Source organism: Ambystoma mexicanum, chromosome 14, assembly GCF_040938575.1.
Source record: "Ambystoma mexicanum isolate Mex_15411 chromosome 14, UKY_AmexF1_1, whole genome shotgun sequence".
Taxonomy (NCBI): Eukaryota; Metazoa; Chordata; class Amphibia; order Caudata; family Ambystomatidae; genus Ambystoma; species Ambystoma mexicanum.
In genome coordinates, this window is record NC_090940.1 from 654844644 (window position 1) to 654872244 (window position 27601).

A 27601-nucleotide genomic window follows, 5' to 3' on the forward strand; every position below is an offset into this window, starting at 1 on the left:
CTCTTAAATGCTACGGACACAAATGGAAGAGGTTCTCTGTCTGGTGCCACGCACAGAAGATTAACCCTCTACGGATTACGGCTCCCCAGGTACTGCCGTACCTGCTGACGCTGGCCAAAGCTGGACTGGCACACGCGTCCATCAAGATTCATCTTGCTGCGATCTCCCGATACACCAGAACCACGGGGCGGACGTCCTTGTGGTCTCATCGTCTGGTGAAAGAGTTCATGAAGGGACTGTTCAGATCGTTCCCGCCGGTGAAGGCTCCGGCCCCGGCGTGGGAGCTCAACGTGGTGCTGACCAAGCTCATGGGACCTCCGTTCGAGCCTCTGCACTCGGCCCCGTTGAAGTTTCTGTCGTGGAAAACAGCGTTTCTTGTGGCCATCACCTCCGCACGACAGGTGGGAGAGATCAGGCCCTTTCCTGCAAGGCCCCGTACTTGACTTTTCACGACACGAGGGTAGTGCTCAGGACGCACCCCTCCTTCATGCCCAAGGTACCGTCGGACTTCCATCTCGACGAACCCTTGGTGTTGCCTGTGTTCTTCCCGTCGCCTTCGTCGCCGGCTGAGAGGACTTTGCACTCGCTCTACGTGGACCGCACAAAGTGTTTTCGGAAGACGTCACATCTCTTTGTGAACTTTGGACCTGTCAATCAGGGGAAGGCTCTCTCGAAGGCTTCCATTTCCAGATGGCTCTCCGGCTGTATCATGTACTGTTGTCACGCCGCCCGCATTGGGGTCCACTTACTTGAAGCGGCGCGCCCCGTCCTGGAGGCTGTACCCGCGCTTTCGCTTAGGGGTTCCTGGGTTGTTCTGGTCATCGCGCGCTTCCGGGTTTCCTGGGCAGGTTGCTCAGCGCATGCGCGGGCGGCCATTCCGCGCTCTTCGCGCATGCGCGCTGCACGGAGTACTCGCTTTGGAGGACCTTGCGGTCCACGCCTCTCTCCGAGCCAACCAACGCTTGGGAGTCGGCTCGGCTTGCGTTCCAAGCCTCCTAGGGGTTGGCAGTCCTATTTAAGGAGCCCGGTCGTTCATTCAAACTGCGTCTCAACGCGGTTTGATTAGGATCGTGTTTCCTCGCCGGTTCCTTGTGCCTTCCTTACCTGTTACCTGACTCCTGTCCTCCTTGTTCCTGGTACCCTCGGGTACATCTGCAGTTGCCTTGCCTTGTCCTTCCTTCCCTTGTCCTGTGGTAGGGTGGTTCCCTTCCCCCTTCTGAGTTGGGTGGTTCCCCTGTGGTTATCAGTTGGTCCTTGCCCTTGTACCTTGTCTGCCTGCACTTTCAGCCTCCCTCTACCTTGTGAGCCATTCTTCTACCTTCCTTCCCGGATCCTGCCTCCTACCAATCTCCACTGTGTCCTCTCCCTTGGGACTTCCATCTTCCGGATCCAGTCTTCCTTGGGGACTCAGTATCGTCATCTGGAAAGGCTCCCCCTGTCAGTGCTTGCACTGTCCTGACGCCACGTTAATCAGGGGTGAGCAGACTCGTGGCGTTGGGAGCTGGTTCATCTCCAACCCGGTTCCATTCGGGCGGGAGCTGGGCTGGCTTCTCGCGTCATCAACCACATCCACGCAGGACTCCTGACAGCCTGGCATCATCATCAAGATCTTCAACCAGACGAACAGGTACGCAACGTCCTCGTGACGCACTCTATAACAGATTGAGACGCCTGCCTTCGGATACTTCGGACTCTGAGATGGAAGAGGACCCAGGTCTTCGTATTGAAGTACAAGCTCTTCGTGCTGAGATGACAGCACTCCGTCAGGAGAACGTGGCTTTACGTCAAATGGTGACACAGAACATAGGGGCATCTCCACAGTCTGAAAACACCATGGCCCACACCGCACCCATCAAGTTCGATGGAGACCCCAGACGTGTGGGTGAATTCTGCAATCATTGTCGGATACATTTCCTCTACCGTTCGACTCATTTCAACAATGATAAAGCCAAGATCGGTTACATTTTGGGCAATTTATCTGGGAATGCTCTTGCTTGGGCTACACCCCTGGTTGTTACTAATAGCCCCATTCTTGGCGATTTCTTGGCCTTTGAGAAAGCGTTCTTGGATGTTTTTCAGTCTCCTAATCTGGCTTCCACAGCACAGAATCTATTGATGGACATTCAACAGGCAAATTCCGATATAATAACTTATATCAGCCGTTTTCGTCAACTAGCGACTGATTCCCTATGGCCAGAGATAACACAGAAGACCTTGTTTCGCCGGGGATTAAGAGAGGAATACAAGGACGAGTTGTTGCACATTCCTGAACCCGAAGATCTACAGAAACTTATTGAACAGGTTTTGAGGATAGACCAGAGATTGGCCGAGAGAAAGGGTGAGAGACGTCGGTTTGAGAAGGTGTTCCCCAGGCCACCAACCCTACCGACTGGTCTGCCAGTACCTTCGGATTCCTCTACCGAACCAATGCAATTAGGCGCAGTAAGGGGTCCCTTATCAGAAGAAGAGAAGAAGCGCAGAAGAAGACTGCGATTGTGTCTATACTGTGGAGCTGCCGGTCACTATCTGAGTACCTGTCCTTTGCGCCCTATCAAGAAAGGGGGAAACTAGGAGGCCTGTCGTCTATTGGAAAGGCCACGACAGGTCCTTCTTTGCTACAAGTCCTTTCTTGTGCCAGTACGGCGTTTCCGCCTATGCAGCCAGCCGTCTTGATGATTTTGCAAATCAGTCTGAAGTGGCAGGAGAAGACAATTGATGTTCATGGATTATTGGACTGTGGGGCTTCCGGTAATTATATTGACAAGGAATTCGCCATCAACAACGGCATACCATTGCTCACCAGAAGAAATGCGATACCTGTGGAGGTCATTGATGGTACACCTTTGTCTTCCGGACCTATTCGATTGCATACTGTTGGCATGCTATTGCGAATCGAGGCTCATGAGGAGGAGATCGCTCTCGATGTCATCAAATCGCCTTCATATCAAGTGGTGTTGGGATTACCTTGGCTTCAGCGACACAATCCCTCGATCAATTGGGAGTCTCGTATTCTAGTGTTTACCTCTGCTTTTTGTATTCAGGAATGTTGTGGTTCCGGCACGTCATTGAAGCCACCCACCTCAACCTCGCTTACCACCGGTAAGAACCCGCTTGGTTTGTGCTCCTTGTCCCAGATTCCACATGCGTATGCTGACCTGAGGACAGTATTTTCTGAACCTGGAGACATACCCCTTCCACCTCACAGAACTTTTGATTGCTCCATTGACCTGATCCCGGGTGCGGTGATCCCACATGGGAAGGTTTATTCCTTGACCCAGACCGAAAGACTGGTACTTCGGAACTACTTGGATGAATGTGTCAAGAAAGGATACATCGTACCTTCTAAATCCCCCGCGGGATTCCCGCTGTTTTTCGTGAAGAAGAAGGAGGGCACTCTACGGCCATGTATTGATTATCGTCAACTGAATGACATCACCCTTAAAGACAGGTACCCGTTACCTTTGATTCGAAACATCATGGAGTCATTACGGTCAGCCAGAGAGTTCACCAAACTAGACCTTCGCGGAGCCTACCATTTGGTCAGAATCAAGGAGGGCGACGAGTGGAAGACGGCCTTTAAGACTCCATTTGGGCATTACGAATACAGGGTAATGCCCTTCGGGTTGTGTAATGCCCCGGCCGTCTTCCAGCGGTTCATGGATCACATCTTCAGCGACTTGATTGGCATCTCGGTTTGGGTTTATCTGGATGATATCCTGATCTTCTCAGAAAATCCGGAGGAACACGTTTCACATGTACGAGAGGTCCTTCTACGTTTATCACAGTATCAATTGTTCGCCAAAGCTGGAAAATGTTCTTTTCATCGGAACAAGATGGAGTTTCTGGGGTATGTAATCAGCGAGGCTGGAATCCACATGGATTCTGATAAAGTACAAGCAATCCGAGACTGGAAACAACCACATGACTTGAAGTCCCTCCAAAGGTTCCTGGGATTCGCCAATTTTTATCGGCGCTTCATTCCTCAGTTCTCCCGTATCACGGCCTCGTTGACACGTTTGACCAGCGTTAAGACTCCGTTCCTTTGGGATTCAGAGGCATTAGCAGCCTTCAACCGTTTGAAGACGGCGTTCAGTACAGCTCCTGTTTTACGACATCCCAACGACGAGATGCCTTACATCGTTGAGGCTGATGCTTCCAACTTCGCTGTTGGCGCTGTTCTCCTACAGAAGCATCCTATATCTAACGAAGAACACCCGGTGGCCTATTTCTCACGAAAGCTCGCTCCGAGCGAACAGAACTACGCTGTCATAGAGAAGGAACTCTTGGCCATAAAGACTGCGTTTGAGGAGTGGAGGCACCACTTGCTGGGAGGTCGTTTTTCTGTAGAAGTCCGCACTGATCATCGTAACCTGCAATATTTGCGATCCTTGCAGTGTCGTACCGCTCGCCAGGCCAGGTGGGCTTTTTTCTTTTCTCACTACGACTTCAACATTACTTACATCCCCAGCTCTCAGAACCTGAAGGCTGACGCCTTATCGCGCTCTCTGGAGAAGGAAGAGAAGGATTGCAGTCAGAACACTCCATTGATTTCTCCTAAGCATTTTCTTTTGACGATTTCTCCTCATCTGCAGAGAATTGTACAAGAAACATCGGTGGACCCTGATCGAGCCGACGTTCTGAAGCGACCACAGATCACTGAACACAACGGTCTTTTGTTCTTTTTGAAACGTCTGTACTTACCGACGTGTTCACTCCGGTTAGATATCCTTCAAGGTTTTACACGATTCACATGTTGGTGGTCATCGTGGCGTCAAGGCCACTCAAGAGCTGATTTCCAGACAATTCTGGTGGCCGGGTTGGGCTAAGGAGGTCAAGCGGTATGTGGAGAGTTGTCCAGTTTGCGCTCAAACTAAAACGCCAAGAAGAAAACCTTTGGGATTGCTTCAGCCTACTGAAACACCGCCTTACCCATGGCACACCATCGCCACTGACTTTATTGTCGAGCTTCCGCCTTCTGAGGGCAATACTTGCATTATGGTAGTAGTGGACTGTTTCACGAAGTATGCTCACTTTATACCTTTTTCTAAGATACCTACCTCCTCTCAGATGGCTCTGGCATTTCTACACAACATTTACCGGCTACATGGATTACCAGAGAAGATCATCTCTGATCGTGGCTCGCAGTTTCTCTCTTCGTTTTGGCATCAATTGTGCAATCATCTTGGTATCCGCAGAGCCTTGAGTTCTGGTTATCATCCGCACACAAACGGACAGACGGAGAGAACTAACCAAACCCTAGAGCAGTACCTACGCTGTTATGCCAATGCTACTCAATCCAACTGGGTGAAGAATCTTGATTTGGCTGAGGTATCCTATAACAACGCAACGCATACTGCTACGGGTATCAGCCCTTTCCTTTGCTCTACTGGACTACATCCCAAGTTGGTTCCTTTTACTCCAGTACTACCTAGTGCTGTTCCTTCGGCGGATCAATTGGTTTCTGACATCCAAAAGCAGCACGACCTGGCCCAGGGTACCCTGGTTGAGACACGGAAGCGCATGAAGAAGCAGGCAGACAAGTGTCGGACTACGGAGCCGGATCTCCAGGTGGGCGATCTGGTTTGGTTGTCCTCTAAGAACCTGCCAGTACGCAATCTGCCCACCAAATTGGCACCCCGATTCTATGGGCCTTTCAGGATTTCCAAACGTTTGTCCTCAGTTGCTTTTCGATTGGTGTTACCCCAATCCTGGCGAGTGCATCCAGTGTTTCATGTCTCCCTTTTGAAACCCTTTGTGAAGGATGTCTTTGGGCGTTCCAGTCCTCGGCCTTCCTCCATTCAAGTACGGGGGGTCCCTGAATTTGAGGTACAGGAAATATGTGACTCACGGATTCGTCGGGGCGTGCTCCAATTCCTTGTTGATTGGAAAGGTTACCCTGCTTGTGATCGCACTTGGGAGCCCCGCTGTCATGTGCATGCGCCCCGTCTGGTTCGTGACTTTTTCCTTCGTTGTCCCTGGAAGCCGGGGGCTCCGGGTCTTTCTGGGAGGGGGCATAGTGTCACGCCGCCCGCATTGGGGTCCACTTACTTGAAGCGGCGCGCCCCGTCCTGGAGGCTGTACCCGCGCTTTCGCTTAGGGGTTCCTGGGTTGTTCTGGTCATCGCGCGCTTCCGGGTTTCCTGGGCAGGTTGCTCAGCGCATGCGCGGGCGGCCATTCCGCGCTCTTCGCGCATGCGCGCTGCACGGAGTACTCGCTTTGGAGGACCTTGCGGTCCACGCCTCTCTCCGAGCCAACCAACGCTTGGGAGTCGGCTCGGCTTGCGTTCCAAGCCTCCTAGGGGTTGGCAGTCCTATTTAAGGAGCCCGGTCGTTCATTCAAACTGCGTCTCAACGCGGTTTGATTAGGATCGTGTTTCCTCGCCGGTTCCTTGTGCCTTCCTTACCTGTTACCTGACTCCTGTCCTCCTTGTTCCTGGTACCCTCGGGTACATCTGCAGTTGCCTTGCCTTGTCCTTCCTTCCCTTGTCCTGTGGTAGGGTGGTTCTCTTCCCCCTTCTGAGTTGGGTGGTTCCCCTGTGGTTATCAGTTGGTCCTTGCCCTTGTACCTTGTCTGCCTGCACTTTCAGCCTCCCTCTACCTTGTGAGCCATTCTTCTACCTTCCTTCCCGGATCCTGCCTCCTACCAATCTCCACTGTGTCCTCTCCCTTGGGACTTCCATCTTCCGGATCCAGTCTTCCTTGGGGACTCAGTATCCTCATCTGGAAAGGCTCCCCCTGTCAGTGCTTGCACTGTCCTGACGCCACGTTAATCAGGGGTGAGCAGACTCGTGGCGTTGGGAGCTGGTTCATCTCCAACCCGGTTCCATTCGGGCGGGAGCTGGGCTGGCTTCTCGCGTCATCAACCACATCCACGCAGGACTCCTGACAGCCTGGCATCATCATCAAGATCTTCAACCAGACGAACAGGTACGCAACGTCCTCGTGACGCACTCTATAACAACTGTCATCGGATGGCAAACCGACCGCTGCCTGGCCGTCCGAGAGCCCATTCCACCAGAGCTATCGCAGCTACCACGGCGTTCCTTTCTGGTGTGCCCCTGGTGGACATATGTAGGGCTGCTACGTGGAGGTCGACGCACACCTTCACGAAATTCTACTGCGTCGATCGGGATTCCAGGGAGGAGTCCAGGGTCGGCCAAGCAGTGCTGCGCAACCTGTTCGCCTGAGGTGAGCCTGGGGAGGAGGTAAGATGCTTAATGTTGAGTTTGATGTAATGCTTAATGTTGAGCCTTTGCCACCTCCCGTGGTTGTGCATGTGTGTACTGCTATGTATTCTTTATTCATGAGCATGTGAATCCATGCCAGACCCCATGCTGGAGAAGGAACAAGTTACTTACCTGTAACTGTTGTTCTCCAGCATGGGTCTGGCATGGATTCACATGCGAACCCTCCCGCCTACCCCTCTGCGGCTCTTCACTTGGTCATACTGCCACTTCACGTGCTTCCAAATCTGAAGATGGCTGCCAGAGGCGGTGCTTAGGTAGAGGGCAGTCATTGGCTGTGGTCAGTATGACGCAGAGACCAGTGATTGGTTATTACTACGAAAGACAGATCAGAAACGAAACTGATACTGTTTTTTTTTCTTTACCGAGGATTCCCAGCCTGACGACGGGGAATATTCATGAGCATGTGAATCCATGCCAGACCCATGCTGGAGAACAACAGTTACAGGTAAGTAACTTGTTCCATTCCTCTATGGTGGGCTGCTTCCCCTTTGATTTGGGGAGTTTTGACTCCATCCCTATATCCTTTGGAGTTTTGGCCACAAGTACGAAGAGCCCAGGTGTCCACGGTGCTCACTGTTCTGGTTCAGTTCCACCAGGGTATTCCCCCTCCCCCCGCACCTACCTGGGGCATGCGGTCTTGCTATTGCGGCGCTGGATGTCTCACTATTGTTGATGCTTCTCAATATTATGCCCTTCTTTGTGCGCCAATGGCTTCTGGGCTCTTCTGCCCAGCGTCTCAGGGGTTGTGTTTTCTGCTGTTTGTAGTGTTTTGACCGTGAATTGCCTGCTGTATTGTCTCGTTTGTCTGGGGTCCAGTGCCCCACCAGCTGTTGTTGTTGGCTTACTGCAGCGGTGCCTGCTCTGAGGAGGCTTTGTGCTGGCCCCCTGTCCTAAGCTGTTTACACCCCCGGGGTGAGGTGGCTTCTGTTGGTGGAGTACCTCTTTTTTCCCCCGTATGTCCACTTCAGTATCTCACCTCCAGTTAAGTTCTGGGTCCTCCGCCATGCCCGTGTTCCCACGGCTTTCCAGCGTGGATAGCACAGTGCTGGGGAGGGTGTTATACCTCTTGGTCTCGTGCCACGGGTTGGGGCAGGGGGCCGCTCCTACTTCAGGCAGGCTCCCTTTATAATGCAGGCTGCATGGTGCCCTTCTGTGACTTTGCAAGGTGTGACTCTGATATGGCTCTCACTGGGGGGATATCCCCCTTGTTGCCCCTGTGTTTTACCTATTGGGTTTCCTCTTCCCTTTGGGGCGGGCCAGGCGCCCCTTGAATGTGCTGCCCACGTTGACACTACTCCGTGTGGGCCGTGGGGCTCATCTTCCCTCGCGGTCGTCACTGCATTTAGCACTTGCTGTGTCTGCCCTTCAGCAGGTTTTTAATTCCGATGCGCTCGTCGGGAGGTTCTTTTCATCCTACGGTGCTGATTTCAGCCAGCTTGTTAAGTCATGTGCTTTTTCGCACGGCGGATAATGTCTGCTGCTCTCCGCTGTGCTGTCTCCTTGTTTTGGAGGGATGTCGGGTCATCACGGGGGCCTCCTCCACATCACGGATTGCCCTGATGATACGCGTCTCAACGGGGCGCGTTTTTTCTTTTCCTTCTCCACCCCCCCCCCCCCACAGTCTCTGAGCCAGTCCTCGCAGGGGCTCTGTGGAGCTCTGTGCGGATGCCCGGGACCGTGCTTCTCCTCCGACAGTCTGTGCCACTTCCCGCTGTGCCGTCTGTGTACCGGCGCTCCGCTCCTCTTTTCGGGGTTGCGGTCAGATTAAGCCCTTTGTTCCAGGGCACCATTTTGGGTGATCTTCCTCGGGAATCACGCAACTTTTCTTTCTCCAAATTCTCCGTATTGGATGTGCGATTTCGGGTACAGTTCTTCACGATGTGTGCTGCCCATCTTCATATGACTGGTCATGCTTCTTGGGTCAGTTTCTTTGCATTACGACGGCGGGCATCGTAAGAGTGCAGTCAGATCCGCGGGAGCTTCAGGGTTTCCCAGCCTCTTACATGGCTGGCTAGCCACACTCCCTAGCGTTATTGTCATAGTTAACGACTTTGTCGTTATTCCTGTTAAGTCAACAACGCCGAAGACTGCTGCAGACTTGCGATGCCCGTTGATCCAAGCGGCGCTGCCATCCATGGTGCACAGGCCTTCTAGCCGGCCTATACAGTAGGGAGAGAGGGGTCGGGGTGGCCATATTCTTTACAAGTATGCCTTTCCTCTTTCACCCTCTCTGCTCCCTGGGTTTTGTCATCGCTGTACCTGTCTTTCGCTATGGAAAAGACGCCATTTAGATTTTGTCCCTTGTGTAGGACCAAATATCTGTGGAAAGACGAGCACTCGCGGTGCAACAATTGTCTTCCCCTCGACCGCAACAAAGCAGGTTCAGCGGCCTGTAGACTCCTGCGCCCAAAGAAACTTAAGGAGCGCCGCCTGAAGCGGTTGGTGGCCTACTGCATGTCGCAGGCCGAATGTTCTTCCCCCGCCGCCACAACCACCGAAAGTGATAGGGGGACTAGCGATAACCAGGCCTCGGTGTCGGAAGCCATTGACCTAACGGCAGACAGCTCTCAGTCCGCAAAGCCGTCCCCGACCCCACCAGGCCTGATGCGAGTCACACTAGGGGGAAAACACCCAGCGACAGGAGCGCACACGATCATAACACCAAACACCCAACCCAGAGTTCTGCTTCGGCGGCAGTGTCAAAGCGTACCAAAGTGCCAACGGAACCGTCAAACTTTGACGGGATTCTCTGATTGGCAGCCTTCGCCGCAGCCGCGGCCTGCGACTGGGCAATCCAAATTAAAGGGCGCTAACATTAAAAAACACGCGGCCGTCGAGGCGCTCCAGGAGGACGCGCAGACGCCGCTTAAGGCCCCGGTGGCGCCAAAATCCACCGCTCAGCCTCCGGTTCACCCGGTGGCACCAAAATCCACTGCTCAGCCTCCGGTTCAGCGGTAGATGGTCCGGATTCCCCGGGCATTGGCAAGAGCATCGCAAGTATTGCCTCGGCAGTTAGACTGAAGGAATGGTCGGATGAGGCAGCAAAGAATGAAGAACGGCCTAGAGACGTGCCGAAAGACACGCCACAGCGCCCCAAACCCTGCAAGGACTACGCTGAGAGTCCTGTTCCTTTGTCAAGTACATTAGGGGACAAATATAGATGGCACAGGGAAGATTAACCTTTTCCTTCCCTGGGCCCCTCTGGTTCCTCCTCATGGACCAGGGAGAAATTTGAGGGATGGATGGACAGATTAGAAAAATGTGTCTCTTATTCTGAGAAGCTTGCTCCCAAGAGACTTCGAGAAGACCTTCCTTCTACGCCTGTATGCAAGTTTCAAAGGACCTTGGAAGATCCACATGAGGCGTATACCTTGTGTCCTCACAGATGATGATGATGTTATGGACACATATGATCCGGATGAGGATGCCACCTTTGTGGAAAAGTACAATGTGGATGACCAGGCAGATCTTCTAGACAGTTGGAAAGAAAGCCTTCAGGTTGATGCTCAACCTTGGATGTCCCCTTCTCCCACCCAGGACCCCGATGCCCTGTGCATAGATTCCCCCCCTCCACTCCGGCCTGCCATGCCTCCCGAATGGACGATCAAATGGCGTTTAACGCCATCTTGAAGAAGGCGGCTGACCATTTTCAGATCGCCACTCAAGAAGCTTTACCAGATTCTGATTTTGTGGAGGATATACTCTAAGAAAAACCTCCGGCCAGCCATGCCATCCCTTTGTTGAACTCTATTAAGAGAAGATTGGCAACTTCCTTGTTGACGCCAGCCCAAACCAGGGCGGTGAACCCTATGGTGGAGAAGTTATTTCGTCCTTCTCTGACCGACCCTGCCTACAGCAAGGGACATGCCACTCCAGATTCCTTAGTGGTTACCACTACTAGAAAACGGGCTGGTTTTCCCCTGTCTACAGGAAAGGCGCCACCCGATAAGGAGTCCAAGGGACTATGTGCACTCGGAAAGAGGGTCACAACTGCTGCTGCGTTTTCCACACAAATAGTGAATAACACCACGCTATTGACCAGCTATGCAGACGTCCAGTGGAACCTACTGCCAGAAGGCCTTCAGGAATTGCCAGAACCTACACGGACCAAGTTGCTCGCAATCGTTTCGGAAGGCAAGCCTGTCAAGCAGAATGTGCTCAAGAACACTCTGGATGCTGCAGAGACAGCGGGAAGAACCCTGGCACAAGGTATGTTGCTCAAGCGACATACATGGCTGACGAACTCCGGTTCCAAAGCCAGAGACCAACCTGTTTGGCAAGGCAGTGGACGATGCACTGGAAACAGCCAAGAAAAAACATGAAACACTCAAGTCCCTTCAACAGATTACCCAGAAACCCTCTCCTCAGAGAGGAAGCGGCTCCCGTCATTCCTTTTGTGTGCAATCTCGTTTTCCCAGAACCAGTATAATGCAGAAAACAACTGGAATTCGGGACAAGGGTCTAATACCTCCACCACTTATCCACCCAGAGTACTGCTGCGTGGGAAAGGTAGAGGTTGAGGTTCCAACCCCAGAGGCGCCCTGGCCTCTGGTCAAAAATGACCTTCGGATCCAGGTCCCCTCCCATGCCACCTCGGTCAGGGGGCATATAACATCTTTCCTTATTGCATGGGAGTGGATAACAACAGACCAGTGAGTGTTCAAGACGGTCGCCCACGGGTACTGCATAGAATTTGCCTGACCACCCCAATTCAGAATGCCAAAATCAAGACCTCCTGCATCTTCTAGGAAAGGACGCCATAGAAGTCGTCCCTATTCTACAGCTAAACAAAGGTATTTATTCAGTGTACTTCCTTGTACCCAAAAAGGATCTCACCGTGCGCCCTGTGCTAGACTTGCGCACAGCGAACAAGTTTGTCAAACCTCAAAGGTTTCGTATGGTCACTTTACAGGAAGTAATCCTGCTGTTCAAACAGGGGGATTATATGGCAACACTGGACAAGATGCATACTTTCATATTTCAATGTTGCCAGCGCACAGAAAATACCTAAGGTTCATGATAGAGGACAAGCACCATCAGTTCATGGTACTCCCCTTCGGCATTGCCTCGGTACCAAGGGTGTTTACAAAGGTACTGGAAGTAGCGGCAGCACACATGCGCAGACTATCCATCCCGGTTTACCCTTACCTCGATGACTGGCTCATAACAGGGGAGTCCTACGAAACATGCCTATTGAACACGCAGAAGACAATAGATCTCTTATTCCATCTGGGATTCTCCATCTACGAGAAGAAATCCAGCCTAGACCCTAGTCAAGTCAAACAGTTTCTAGGGGCTCTAATTCGGACGAAAGACGGCCTCGTCTTCCCCTCCCAGAGGGTTCAAAACATGCCGTTTCAGATCCCTCAGTATGTAGCCAGTCAAGAAGTGATGGTACGCAAAGCCATGTGACTGTTAGGAATGATGGCGTCCTGCATTTATTTAGTTCCTCATGCACGTCTGCGCATGCGGCCCATGCAAGAGTAGCTCAACAGCCAGTGGTGTCAGGCCAGCGAACAATGGGAAGATCTGGTAGTTGTCTCGCCAGCCCTCGTTCTCTCTCTGCAGTGGTGATCGAGGGAAAACCTCTTGATGGGGAAGACCTTCACCACCCCTTCAGTAGAAGCCACTCTCACGACCGTCGCATCTCTCACGGGGTGGGTGGGGCTCACCTGCTTCAGCAGACGGCGCACAGCGTGTGGTCCCTACAAGTAGCATCCAACCACATAAATCTGTTGGAGGTATTAGCGGTATTCAAAGCACTGAAAGCCTTTCAAACACAGTTACAGGGGAACACAGTCCTGATCTTGACAGACAGCACCACAGCCATGTATTACCTGAACAAACAAGGAGGCATACACTCTCCAAGGCTATCCAAGCTGTCCCAAAACATTTAGATATGGGCTCTCAAACACGGGCTGTTCCTGTTGTCCCAACACGTTCCAGGGGAACCCAATCTTCTGGCAGACGTGCTCAGCAGAGATTTCCACTGCCCGTAGAGTACAAATGGTGACTACACAAAGACATCGGGCCTCCTTACCGCATTCCGGGTCCGTGTTCCCGGAATAGGGACTTACCGAGTCATTCCGACCTTGGAGGACCCGGTAAGTCCCCATTCCGGGAACCATTCCCCATTCCCATTTGAGCCCCCATAGGGATCAATGGGAATGGGGATGGAGCTATTAGCTCTGAAGTCCCTCAACGGGTCCCTTCCTTAACGCCTGGTAAAACCAGGCGTTAGGGAAGGGACCCGCTAAGGGACCTCGTAGTAGGGCGGTAAGGGATTACCGGCACTGGTGCCCTTACCGGTGCTGGTAATCTCTTACCGCCTACCGTGTAATGAGGCCCATCGTCTCCAACGTTTTCGCAGAATGCGGCTTCCCAGAGATCGACTTGTTCACAACTCTGGAGAACTCTCAATGCCAAGATTGCACCTCCAGGTACCCACAGAACCGCTCCAAGGGGAATGGGCTCTGGATAGCATGGTCAGGGAAATTTGTTTACGCTTTATCTCCCACCCCCCCGACTCCCTTACTCTACAAGATCGTGCACAAGATGCACCAGGAACCAGTCACCATGATATTGGTGGCCCCCATGTGGGCCTGCCAACCCTGGTTCTCTCATCTGATGGAGATGCCACTCTCCCTTCCTATGAAGCTGCCCTGCCCATACAACATGTTATCTGAGGACAGTGGAGAAACACTGCACCCATGCCTGCAAACTTTGAATTTAGCGGCCTGGCTCCTGAGGTCGTAGAGTTCGGACACCTTCAACTCCCTCAGAGATATATGGACATACTCAGGGAAGCGAGGGAACCCAACACCGGATATTGCTATTTCAGTAAATGGAAACGCTTTGTTATCTGGTGTGATACCAAGGGCGTCAATCCCATTGACTGCTCTCCTACTCACTTTGTATTGTACCTGACTCACTTACTAGATTCAGGTCTGTTTTTTTATTCCCTGAAGGTGCACTTAGCTGCGCTCTCAGCCTACACTACGTCACAACAAAAGGTGTTGTGGTGGAAAATAAATGTGGTTTTGACTAGACTCATGGGGTCTCCCTTTGAGCCTATGCACAAGGCAAGTCTTAAAGACCTTATCTATAAAACAGCCTTCTAACTGGCTATCACTTCTATAAGAAGGTTTAGTGAACTACAGGCCGTTTCAGTACTAGACCCCTTCGTTACTGTTAAGAGATAAGATGGTTCTGCGCACTCAACCTCGATTTGCGCCCACATTTATTTCCAAGTTCCACGTGAACCAGTCAATAGAACTGCCCACTTTCTTCCAGAACCCCTCTAACATGGCCGAAAGAAGCCTACACACGTTAGATGTGCGCAGGGCAGTCATGTTTTACTTGGAAAGAACTAAACCACTGAGAAAAACAAACCAATTTTTCGTTTCACTGGCAGTTGGCAGAGAAGGGGATCCTGTCTCTAAGTCAGCAGTCTCAAGGTTGATAGCCAAATGCATCACACTTTGTTACACTCTTGCTAAGAGAGAACTGCCCTTCAAGCCTAGAGCATATTCTACTCGAGGCAATGGGACTTCCATAGCATTCATTGCAAATGTTCCCCTAGAGTCCATTTGCAAAGTGGCAACCTGGAGTTCTGTACACACCTTTACAAAACACTATTGCCTAGACTCTCGCTCTAGGTCTGATTCTCAGATGGAACAGGCAGTACTAAGACATCTTTTCACTACTGTTCCTTCTCACAATCCACCTCCAACTCCGGGTACTGCTTGCTAGTCTATGCACAGCATGTGATTCTAAGCAGATTAACAAGCATCAGAAGACATGCATTACTCAATGTAATAGAATTTCTGATGATTGTATCTGCTTGGATTCACATGTGCCCACCCTTCCTCCCCACTCGGGTGGAAGGAACATAGACCTCTTACTACTTTCTCTCTTTTATGTACTCACTCACGATAGTCCTTGGGCTCCCTCATGGCAGAAAAAATACAATCGGAGGGACCTCAGCGCATGAGGGATTTTGGGTACACTACAAGTCACGTTAGGGATAGTGTTACAGACACGCCTATGCTGACGCCCCCTTTCGATCCTCGAAAGAGAAGATGCAATACTCTGCGGCTACCACTGAATATCGGACCATATGCCCAGCATGTGAATCTAAGCAGATACAATCATCAGAAATGCTATTACGGTGAGTAATGCATGTCTTAAGGTGGCTATCAATGTAATAAAGGCAAATGGACCATGAAACATTTCTATGTGACAATCCATTTCTTGTTACTTCTTTACAAGAGACGCTTCTCTGGCAGGCAGTACTTTTATGTGTGTGTGCTTTTGTTTCTCTGGCTCTCTGCAGCCTCTTCTGAGAGCCATGTTTTATTGGGATGAAGGAAGGAGGTCAAGAAAGCAGTAGAATAAATAATGATTGATTAATGAGTTCTGATAGGATGATGAGTGTTTCAGCACACACATTTGCCTAAACTGTATTTTCGAGCCACAGCCCAATCTGAGCAAGTTGGATTGTAGGCGTGGTTGTAACGGGAGGCTGTCTTCTGTGCTGCAGCTTCTCAATCTCTGTCTGAACTGCTTACGGCTTGTAGGCTTCTTTGACCCCGAATTTGGTGCCCCACAGTGTCTAGGAAATACAGAGGTAGAGTTGCATGTGTGTCTGGACCAATTTCCTTCTTTCAAAATAGCAGTACTTAAGCGGTTACCTGCCCCTGCTCCCCGTCCGCCCACCACCCTTGGTTTGCACCCAGAGAAGTATGTTCACGCTTCAAGCAGCATGGTAGATGAGCTTCCCACCCAAGTCAGCCTTCACACATTAGCTGCTCGGTGCAAATTCAATGTTCTCCTACAAACGTGACTTGGAATGATTGTCACTTTAATCTTTTTGTATGGAAATGTGTCTCCCACCAATGACTCATCTCTCTAAAATACTTCAAGGCACACACTGGACGGTGTCAATGTAGCCTTCTTGCTCTTCCAAACAGAAATTCCCAGATCCAACAGTGAAACCGATCAGATAATGGGACTATAGGGCGTGCCCAGGACTTGGTGGACATTAGAAGTGCTACTTGACCGCGACACAGCCAGCCAAGCGCAGAAGTATGTGTGTTGATACATCTACAGTTTCATTGAGCCAGTTTCGCCCCAGATACCTGTCCCATGGCCAGATATCCAAACTGTTTTCACTTTATTATTATTATTATTATTATTATTTATTATTATTACTGCATCGAGTGTTAGCATTTGCTGTGAAAGCTGATAATCCAGACAGGGGGCAAATCTACAACTGCCACTGTCATCCGAGGACACTATGATTGTTCATGTGTGATTAAACGTCCGGCCCAAACAATCAAATGTGGAATAGTGGCCCAGTGTCGTACCATTTACAAACCTCCCGCTTGCATTCTATTTTTGATAATTACCCTCACAAACCATTTCATGGCATTCACCCTAAAGTATACACTGCGTAAAAACAGTTAGCATTGTTTTTAGTTCATTGAGTGTTCTGGTGATGTGAACCGCATCACCTGCAAGGGTTGGGACCAGCATGCATCTGCCTCTAATCCATGCAGTGTTGCGGTGATCTACCCAAATTCCATGCAGAGTAAATGTCTTTCAGCCATTGAAATAATAGAATGTCAATGCTGAGGACACGTGAAGATTTTGATTTTGTAACTTTTTCACAGCCTGTGCGCTTTGCCCTTTGCTCTCAGTATATGTTTGTACTTTGGCACTTCCATTCAGCAAAGGCATAGCATTATAGGAGAGTGGGATGATTTGATGGGATTTGGAGATGGAGTGAAGTGGAGAAGATTTTTGTAAATGGAAACTGGATTCCCTGTTAACGATTGGGGAAGTCACCAATGGGCAATGTCTCATTTAATATTAAATTAGGGGGTGCAGACAGGTCCGGATTGTATTTAAACCTGTCCGGGGGGGTAGCCCTTCAGGTGTTAGACTTTTCAAAGAAGGTTGCTCCTTCAAACTGTCATTAGCTCTCTCAGCTCAAAATGTATTACTTGGGAGATTTAACTGCGTACAAGCTTAGTAAGATTAAACTCCTCGAGTGCGTTTATCATAATTATTCATGCTCAGCTTGCTTTTTTTCTTTAATTTTAAAGATGAACCAAACATTACAATGTTGTAGCAAGTAAAAAAGGAAACTGATTAACCATGTCAGTTTAATTTAGCATTTTAGGTCTTTAATCCTGCTTTCTAGTGTGATGGGCTTTGTGAACAGATGTGTGTTTCCTTTTTTTAGACACATGAAAGTGATCGAGTTGCTGCGTCAGACTGGAGCGCATCTTAAATGGGAAGAATTGGTAGATGCCGGAACTGAACTTTGCAGGTAACCGGCAACTGAATTGCTCTCTCTCTGGACGATGATTGCGTGGAAGTCACTCCATGACAGAGGTTGGAGGAAGTGGAATCTTGTTGTTTCTACCTGAGCTTCTGCAGCTATTTACAAATTTGTGAGCCCAAACTATATCTACTATGCCCTCCGCTCAAGGCTCTCCCCTGCAAAAGGTCCAAGGGTTGTACCATCCAAGCTCAATGCAGAACAGTTAATAAAGGATATAATGACCACACATAGGAAAATATAAAGATAGTCAAACGTATTAAGTAAATGCCACACAGATGTATTAAGTGAATGCCACAACAATGTTGATGAGCAAGTGGAATAAAACCAAACACAATGTTGATGAGCAAGTGGGATAAAACCAAACCCGTCACCTACCAGACTATGAATTTAAAGCCGTCCAGCCAAAGCTTTTTGTAAGGGACAATGCATGTCTATTGGGTGAAAGTCGTCATATGTTTTTGTAGCGGGCCACATGTGCCTCCTAAGAGGGAATTTGGATCAAGTGTAAGTACGGGCATGTGTAAACAATTCCTAAGTGTGAATGGAGAAAAGACGCCATGCAAGAAAAAGCGCTGTTACAGGCTTTAGTACAAGATCAACTAGTAGCTCCTCCCGGTAGATGCTGCAGCTGCCGGTTACTTTAGGCAAACCTTTTGGTAGCCGATTGCATTGAAGGGCTGTCCCAGAAGTGATTGTGGTTTGAAAAAAGAAAGTGCCTTGGATAGACAGGGGTTCGTTAGTCCATTCTTTAGCTTATAGACACTTCAAAGCAAAGGTCTTTGAAGAGGTCTCTGGTTGCAGAGTAGCCCAAGCTAGGCTTAAAATTTTAAAACTGACTTGACAGATCCTTTGAAGAATTTAGAAGAAAAATATATTTGCAGCAACTTGGCTCAGTAACAACTCGGCACAGGCCTACGTTGAAGTCTACTTTAAGACTTCAAATCACCTATGGCGTTCTTCAATTTCTTTTTGGACAATACTGACCAAATGGCAAAACCTTGCATCTTGTCTTAGTGCCACATGCTCTTCAGACACAGGCACTTATAAGCAACAGTTCCAGGCTCTTCTGCTTGACTTCCTCCTAGACCTCTTTGGTTTGGAAGGCTGCACTACTTTCCCTCACAGTTGGAAGGCTAGTAATACCACATCTTCACAGGTTTTTAGAAACTTGGTGTCTGACAAGCTAGACGGTTCCACAAACCCAGCAATGAGGCAGAGGATTCACACTGGCAATCACTCTAGGGACCAACAGTCCTTCCCTGGAATCTTGTTTCTAGTGCTTAGCCAAAAATAGTTCGTCCATAACGAAGAATTCTATAGAATATTCAGGGCAAGTGGCCCACAGCTTGACAGCTTCCCAAACACTTATAAATGGAATTTCTAGCACCTAAAGCAGGGGTCTGCAACCTTCGGCTCTCCTGTTTTGGACTTCAATGCTAATGATCCCTCACCTCTGACTATGCTGCCTGAGACTTAAGGGATTTGTAGTCCAAAACATCTGGAGAGCCAATGGTGGCAGACCCCCTGATCTAAAGTGTCCAATTGAGAATGTCTCTAAAATTCCTAGGAGTATCTCAGTCTCTGAGCATGCTCAGAAAGTGCCCATGACCCCTTCAGCAAATCAGGGGAATGCACACTGAATACAAGATCTTTACAAGAGCCAGCTCCCAGCAGAGCAGTTAAATGGAGCTCAGAAATGCATAGTTGCAGTGGTGGAGACCTGAACTTCTGTTGGAGAAGGATCCAGGACTGTCGAGTGAAGAGCCGTCAGTCTGTAATACTTGCAAACAATAGGAGCAGACAGTCCTGTAAAACATGTTGAGCAAATAAGCAGGCTGTCTGAAAGACCTAGAGATGGAGACGGGGAGAAGACTACCCTTACCAAAGGAGAGTTGATACAGGAAGAGTGGAGCAGGAAAGGAGGGGGCACCACAATGGGGGAAGATAGACGAGTTGGAAAGGCAGAGTGGTGCTGAAGAGATTGATCAACTGTTAACAATAGAAGTGGTGGACCCCTGATTCAAAATATCCTCCACTGAACAAAATGGATGCCCGCACTGTTAACAGCAGTGAGATTGAAACACTAGTCCATGTATGATGAAACGTCCGAACATTGATCATTTTAATCTTTCGGTATTTGGTAGATTTGTACATCAATGGATGGACCTTAAGACTGAATCGTTTTGGATGAAGTTCATGCAGAGTAATGGGAACCATGTTAATTTAGCAATTCTTCAATATTGTGACCCTATATTCATACATTTGGATATCCGTGAATACGCAATATGGAAATCTCGAGGTCTAATAGTTTCTTGTGGTTGTCTTTGTTTTTGTTTCCTTCTCTCGATCAATCAATCCTATGAATTGTAAACTTTTTTATAAACTGTGAAACGATTTAATCAATAATAAGAAGCAAGGACTCTTTAGAACTGGCTCTGATGATACATTTGTGTTCGGTACCTCCATTTTGAGTCCTGGAATTCACGGCTCTAGCAGTTAAGAGCGTGTTTATACTGGGAGTGGAGGAGCTTTTGTCCAGAAAGTTATTGATTCACAGACAGGCCCTTGGGACAAACCAGTTGAGCGGGCTGGGATGTGGGACCGGTTTTATGTGTCAATGATTAAAGAAAGAAGCGGAATTTGCTTGCATTGAGCATAGATCTGGCAACGGAAATGTTCCTGGCATGAACTTCCAGTGATGGTCTCGTACACACAGGTTTGCCACAGAAGGGCAGAGAGGGGGTTATTGGGAGTGAGGGTGGGAGGTTGGAGTGGGCATAAGGACGGGTGGAAATGGTTGTGACAGGCTCAAAGGGAAAACATAAATTAGCAAACATTGTTCAAAAGATTTTCGTTTTCAATCTCACTCAAGTCCCAGCAAGTACTGTGCCTTAAAAAGTAATAAGCGTCTCAAAAAAGGCATCTTTGCACATGCAGTTGTTCCCCAACAGCAGAGGCCTTTGATTCAGTCTTAGGAGTGGGGAGACGAGGTAGGTGAGAGTAGCAAAAAGGGGAAAAAAACAATCCTACAAGATACATAAACAGGGCAACTAGCACAACTATCGAGCCCCCGTGCAATGCTGGATCATGGAAGCAGCATATATCTAGTCCTCCATGCAATGCTGGACCATCGACGCAGCATAGATCTAGTCCTCCATGTAATGATATGATATGGAATTTATAACACGCCTATACACAAGTGTTTCAAAGCGCGACGCAGCAAGGGAGGAGGAACAGGAGACAGAGACACTGATCTTACTAGACCAGGTGACATTGAGATTGTGCAAGTGCAGGGGTGGGGGAAGGGAAAAGTGCAAGGAGGAACATGGGAGGGGGTGTGCAGTGCATAGGATAACAGTAAATAATAAAGACAATAAATAAAAGTGCAGCCAGCTGGTGGCAGTGCAAGGGTAAATGCAGGCATCAAGTGTCAAGTGCTGGTAGGGGGCTGTAGGGATACTGAAACAGTCCAGGAGTGCAAGGGTAGCCAAGGGGGGCAGTGCAGGTGTACAACAGGCGGGGAGGGGATCTGGGCCCGAGATCAGAGTGTAGCCAGGTAACCAGTGCAGTTTCAGTTTCAGCCTGGAGATCAGCAGGGGAGAGGAGGAGAGAAAGCAGAAGCAAAGAGGAAGGTCTTGAGGTGCTTCCGGAAACAGAGGTGGTTCTCCTCAAGTTTCAGAGAGGCAGGGAGGCTGTTCCAGAGGGAGGCACCAGCAGAAGTAAGAGATCTACCACCAGCTCCTTGCTTGAAGAAGCGACTGACCCGGAGGGAGTTGGAGGCGAATGAGCGAAGAGCTTGAGAAGGAAGATATTTGGGAAGGTATTGAGGCCCCAGGCCCCAGAAGGCCTTGTGGACAATACAGAGGGTTTTGAACTTAATCCTCACCGCCACTGGGAGCCAGTGCAGAGATTTCAGTCCTGGGGAGATACGGTCCCTGGGCTTGAGGCCAAGGACAAGTCTTGCAGTCCTGTTTTGGACGAGTTGCAGAGGACAGAGAGTAGCGGCAGGAAGATTTAGAAAGAGGCAGTTGCAATAGTCCAGCCTAGAGAGAGCCAGTGCTCTGGAGACAAGGAGCTTCTGGTGGAAGGAGAGAAAAGGAAGACTACCTCTGAGCAGGTGCAGCTGGTAGTGTGACTTCTTAGAGACGTCAGAGATGTGAGGAGAGAAGGAGCGTGTGGAGTCGAAGATGACCCAAAGGTTTTTAGCCTCGCAGGTGGGAGCAGGAAGAGGGCCAAGAGTTGCCGGCCAGAGAGCGACAGGAAAGGAGGGAGCAGGAGTGCCGATAAGGAGAATCTTAGTCTTACTGGCATTAAGTCAGAGATCATTGGAGGCACACCACTCCTGGATAGCAGACAGTCAGAGATGAGAGAGGGTGAAGAGGTGGAGGAAGGGAGCCTGGAAATGAGTTGTCATCCGCATAGCACTGAAAGTTGGGGCAGAGAGCGGCAATGCAGTGGGCTAGAAGTGCCACGTATTGGCTGAACAGCCAGGGAGAGAAGTTAAACCCCTGGGAAAACCACAAGAAGAGATAGAGATAGACGCAGCATAGATCTAGTCCTCCATGTAATGCTGGATCATGGACGCAGCATATATCTAGTCCTCCATGTAATGCTGGATCATGGATGCAGCAAATATGTTGACCCCCATGTAATGCCGGATCATGGACGCAGCATATATCTAGTTCTCCATGTAATGCTGGATCATGGACTCAGCATATATCTAGACCCCCATGTAATGCTGGATCCATGGACGCAGCATATATCTAGTCCGCCATGTAATGCCGGATGATGGACGCAGCATATGTCTAGTCCCTCATGTAATGCTTGATCATGGATGCAGCATATATCTAGTCCTCCATGTAATGCTGGGTCATTGACGCAGCATATAACTAGTGCCCCATGTAAAGCTGGATCATGGACGCAGCATATATCTAGTCCCCCATGTAATGCTGGATCATGGACGCAGCATATATCTAGTACCCCATGTAATGCTGGATTATGGACTCAGCATATAACTCGTCCCCAATGTAATGCTGGATCATGGGCGCAGCATATATCTTGTCCCCCATGTAATGCTGGATGATGAGCAGAGCATATATCTAGTCCCCATGGAATGCTGGATCATGGATGCAGCGTATATGTAGTCCTCCATGTAATGCTGGATGATGGACGCAGCATATATCTAGTCCTTCATGTAATGCTGGATCATGGACGCAGCATATATCTAGTCCCCCATGTAATGCTGGATCATGGACGCATCATATAGCTAGTGCCCCATGTAATGCTGGATCATGGACTCAGCATATAACTAGTCCCCAGTGTAATGCTGGATCATGGGCGCAGCATATATCTTGTCCCCCATGTAATGCTGGATCATGGACGCAGCATATATCTAGACCCCCATGTAATACTGGATCCTTGGACGCAGCATATATCTAGTCCCCCATGTAATGCTGGATCATGGATGCAGCGTATATCTAGTCCTCCATGTAATGCTGGATGATGGACGCAGCATAGATCTAGCCCCCCCATGTAATGCTGGATCATGGACGCAGCATATATCTAGTCCCCAATGTAATGCTGGATCATGAATGCAGCGTTTATTTAGTCCTCCATGTAATGCCGGATGATGGACGCAGCATATATCTAGTCCTCTGTGTAATGCTGGATGATGGACACAGCGTATATCTAGTTCCCCATGTAATGCTGGATCATGGACTCCGCATATAACTAGTCCCCAGTGTAATGCTGGATCATGGGCGCAGCATATATCTTGTCCCCCATGTAATGCTGGATCATGGACGCTGCATATATCTAGACCCCCATGTAATATTGGATCCTTGGACGCAGCATATATCTAGTCCCCCATGTAATGCTGGATCATGGATGCAGCGTATATCTAGTCCTCCATGTAATGCTGGATGATGGACGCAGCATAGATCTAGCCCCCCCATGTAATGCTGGATCATGGACGCAGCATATATCTAGTCCCCCATGTAATGCTGGATCATGGATGCAGCGTTTATCTAGTCCTCCATGTAATGCCGGATGATGGACGCAGCATATATCTAGTCCTCTGTGTAATGCTGGATGATGGACGCAGCGTATATCTAGTTCCCCATGTAATGCTGATGATGGACGCAGCATATGACAATTGAAATGGGAGGATGACACTGACTTCACATGGATAACCTAAACCTCCTCCTCTGCCCCATCCCACTGTTCCAAGACCCTCTCAGAAGGTCATGACTGCCTCTTTATGGGAGAAAATGTATACCTTCCCACCATGAACAACATATAGCCTTTCTGTTTGCCAAGTAGAAGCCCTGTGTCTTCTCTGGAGCAACTCCTGTCTAGATCTGGGTAGAGAAAGAATTCAATTTGTAGAGTCTTGGAGCCAAGCAGCTGCTTTGGGATGAATGTCCATGAGTAGATCAAAGTGAAGTTTCTGTTAGTGGATCACCCACTCTGTAGAAACCCACGTGTTTGGACAATTGTTTCTAAAGCCCAACTAAGGGCTTCATGAAAACCATATCTGCGGCGGTACATAAACTCCACTCTTAGTATAAGGCTGTACTACCTGAGAACATTTGGTAGCGTAGACGGAGCAGCCAGGCTGATCTTAGGTGGGAGAGAGGACTGTAGCTTTGTGCAAAGAAATTGTAGAATACATATGGTCCAAAGAAACACTATGTACTATAAAATTAAAGGGTTTTATTTAAATACAATCAGGCCAAGATAAATCTTGGCAAAGGTAAGTACTATTGCATATCATATGAACACAATTATAAAAGCCAACTCAGTACCTATGGTATACAAACCAAAGTATAACCTTATTTTGATTACAATTAGCAGTCAAGGCGAGTCAAACCTAAAACACATTCAGAATGACATTAAGCTATTCTTGGGGAGTAGAACAGCAGTAATTGGACTTTTTAGAATACTATTAGTTATTCAAGGGCAGCAGACCCTATTGGTCAGAATATACATTGTTATTCAGTCACAAAATCACTTAATTAGACCAACACTGGTTTTAAGTATCTTTTGCAACCTGTATGTTTTCTTCTATCAAGAATGCATACAGTTACCAGACCAATGTCACGTTTAGGATCACAGTTCAAAGGGAGTAACTTAACCTGTATACTAACTAGAGGCCTAGAGCTACTCAAGTATTATGTGAGACAAGCATGGTATCAAAAGAGACACAGACTCAAAGGTAACAGTTTCAAAACCTTTATTTAATAAAGTTCCGGGGTTGGTGTAATACCTAACTGGCTCTAACCCAAAAGGGATTGTTCCCTCAACTGATCTTTCTAAGGGCCGTCTATGTCCAAAACCATAGTTTGTCTGTGTCTAAACCTATGCTTGCCCTCACTCCTAGACAAAATGTGTTCAGGGATCTTCTAAAAGAAAAATTGTGGTTAAAAAAGAAATGTAAACCACAGCTGGGTTTAGGTAGTCTTACCAATAGGTGTAGTTCTGCTAGTTCAAAATAGCTGAATTCTAAAGGGATGCCCTTGAAACCTTACAGATAGGGCTCTTGCCGTAAGTCAATAGAGTTCACAATGTCAGGGGTCTCTTAAGATTCTCTTCTTCAAGCTTCGATCCTGTCAGTTCGAAACAAAAAAAGACACCGTTCCTGTTAGGCCTCTCAGGGTTCCCTTCTCCAAGGTTTAGGCCTCTCTTCACAATGTTCAACAATGTCTTGGTGGGCCTCTCAGGGTTCCCTCCCCCAAGCTTAGGCCTTTCTTCTTCAAGTTCAACAATGTCTTTTGTGGCCCTTTCAGGGTTCCATTCCCCAAGCCTAGGCCCCAGTGGTTTCACACAAAAGCTCACTTTGTCAAGATGCACCGTTTTAACACAGTTCTTTCCATGGGGTAGTGTCAGACTTTACAAAATGCAGGTCTTTGGCGCCTCCCCTGCGCGACCACTCTGACTCCTGACCCCTCTCTTTGTACTCTGTTTCTTCCTTTTGGGCACCCTTCCCTCGTGTGCTCGTTTCCACTCGGGCTTTGTTTAGCTTTCACATTCTTTCACCTTTCTTTCCTTCTATATTGCACACCTAAGACCCTTCTCTCTTCTTTGCTGTGCCTCTGGCACACCCTTGACTTGATTGCGCCCCTGGCTCCTTATGCCCTTTGGTCGTGCACCCTTGCACCTTCCTTTCTTTGTATCGTGCCTCTTGCACTTTAAACCTACAGGTCTTCCGTACCCTCCTTTCCAGCTTGCAGGTCGCTCTCACACTTTCTTTCACCTTATCTTTAACTTTTCCCATCTGTCGGGTCGCTTGCACCCTACCTTCCGTTTTTGGGTCGCTTGCACCCTCTCTTTGCTTTCTGTCACTCTAAATTTCAATCTGTCGGATCGATTGCAGCCCTTTCCCTGCTTCGGGTTGCTTGCACCCTCACTTTACTTTCTTTCGCTTCGCACCCCCTGCGCACTTTGCTTTTCCTTGCTTTCTCTTTCTTTCTGCTTACCGCTTTACTTTCTACTTTCTCCTTCAAGCTGCCACTCCCTCTCCAGCCATCCACACGCTGCTGTATTCCTCTTATTCACATAGAGACTCACCCAGGTAGTGCAGCGCCGGTGAGCTGTTTCCCGGGATACGGGTGTGAGGTCAGGGTCTTTCCACCTGCCCCACACGCACCCCTGGGACCAACACGTTTCGCAGGGGAATGAGCACTGGCCTGGACACGGCCAATAGGCAGCACCTCGCCTTCCTCCGGCTTCATGAAGACACAGCTCCTTTGCCACGCTGCAACCTCTCTGGTACACCGGGCCAGCGTCTCTACTTCCCATTCTCCTCTGGTCCTCCCAGACTTCTTCTGTTGCTGCCTTCACATTCTAACCAGCAATTCCAGCTTGCTTGTACTTCTTGGCAGAATCACACCTTTTTATACCTGAAGTAATTGTCAAGTGGAGTCCGGTGTAAATGGTTTCGGTTGATTGCCTGACCGTGCCTGACTATCAGTGGGGCAATCTACTGGTGTTACATGGTTGGCCTCACTTTGTATTTCCATGTTGTTTCTATTGGTAATCCTCATTGCTCCTGATCACCTATTGTTCATCCCACTACTTATAGGAAATGGAGAGGGAGAGATGCGGTGTGATTGAAAATACTCCATTAAGTTGGAGGGAGAGCGGGTTGGTGTATTATTGGGCAAAGGGTAATACTATGTCTCACCCTTGGGTATTCTCCTCCTAATCCCCCCGTCTCTCTCCACTCAGGTGATCCTCCCTCGCTTGTCCACCCCCAGGGTCGGGATCCAAAAGCGATGGCCCTTCCCTGGCCACCTGAATGAAAGATCCGAGGGGAGTAGGTGGGAGAATACTGTCAGATTTCTCACAATAGTTCTGAATATAGTTAACTATTTAAGAAGTGCCCTAGTGCAGTTCAGGGCAAGCACAAACCAGTGTTACACGTTTAGAAGAGTACCGGCTATTCAAGGCCAGTAAAACTTAATGGTACATAACTTTTACACTATTACTAATCCAGGAACATATAGCTGGACCAATGATACTTTTCGGAAGTGTATTATACAATTCTAAGTTAAATAAGACCTCTAGCAAGAAACGCAGTTCAAGGTAAGTAAGGACATGTATATACTTTTCAGAGGGGCTATAAGCAACCCCAAGACAAGTATGAATCTGTCAGAAAGATCAGTGATGTCCTCTTCCTCCTGAGAAGAGTCTGTTTCCCTTTCCTCCCCTTCCACCTCACTTCTGAGTTTCCGGCGTTGTGTCAGATTCGGATTGTCCTTGGTTCGAGTCTTCTACTTTTTTTTGTGAAGATAGGGGCGACTGTGGAAGGACGCCACAGTGACACCCAATGGGTGAGCTGTGGTTATCCTCCGCGGCCGCTGGATAGTGGGGAAAAAGCCTGTGGCACAAAAAACCCCAGAATAGTTCTTCTCTGCTGAGGCGTGGTCTACTTCTACAAGATTCGGTAAACTCCAGGGGCAGCAGCAATGGAGGAGTGGCTGGTAACAACAGAGTCCAGGAAG

At 49.0% G+C, this 27601-nt stretch overlaps 1 protein-coding gene across 1 annotated transcript in view; it reads left to right on the forward strand.

Annotated features, from left to right (window-relative positions):
• The window catches only part of ASPG (asparaginase), a 431236-nt gene that overhangs the window by 342944 nt on the left and 60691 nt on the right, over positions 1-27601 (forward strand). The window contains exon 13 of the mRNA XM_069638193.1: positions 17496-17582. Coding sequence (XP_069494294.1) covers positions 17496-17582 — 87 coding nt within the window. The remainder of the gene's footprint in view (positions 1-17495; positions 17583-27601) is intronic.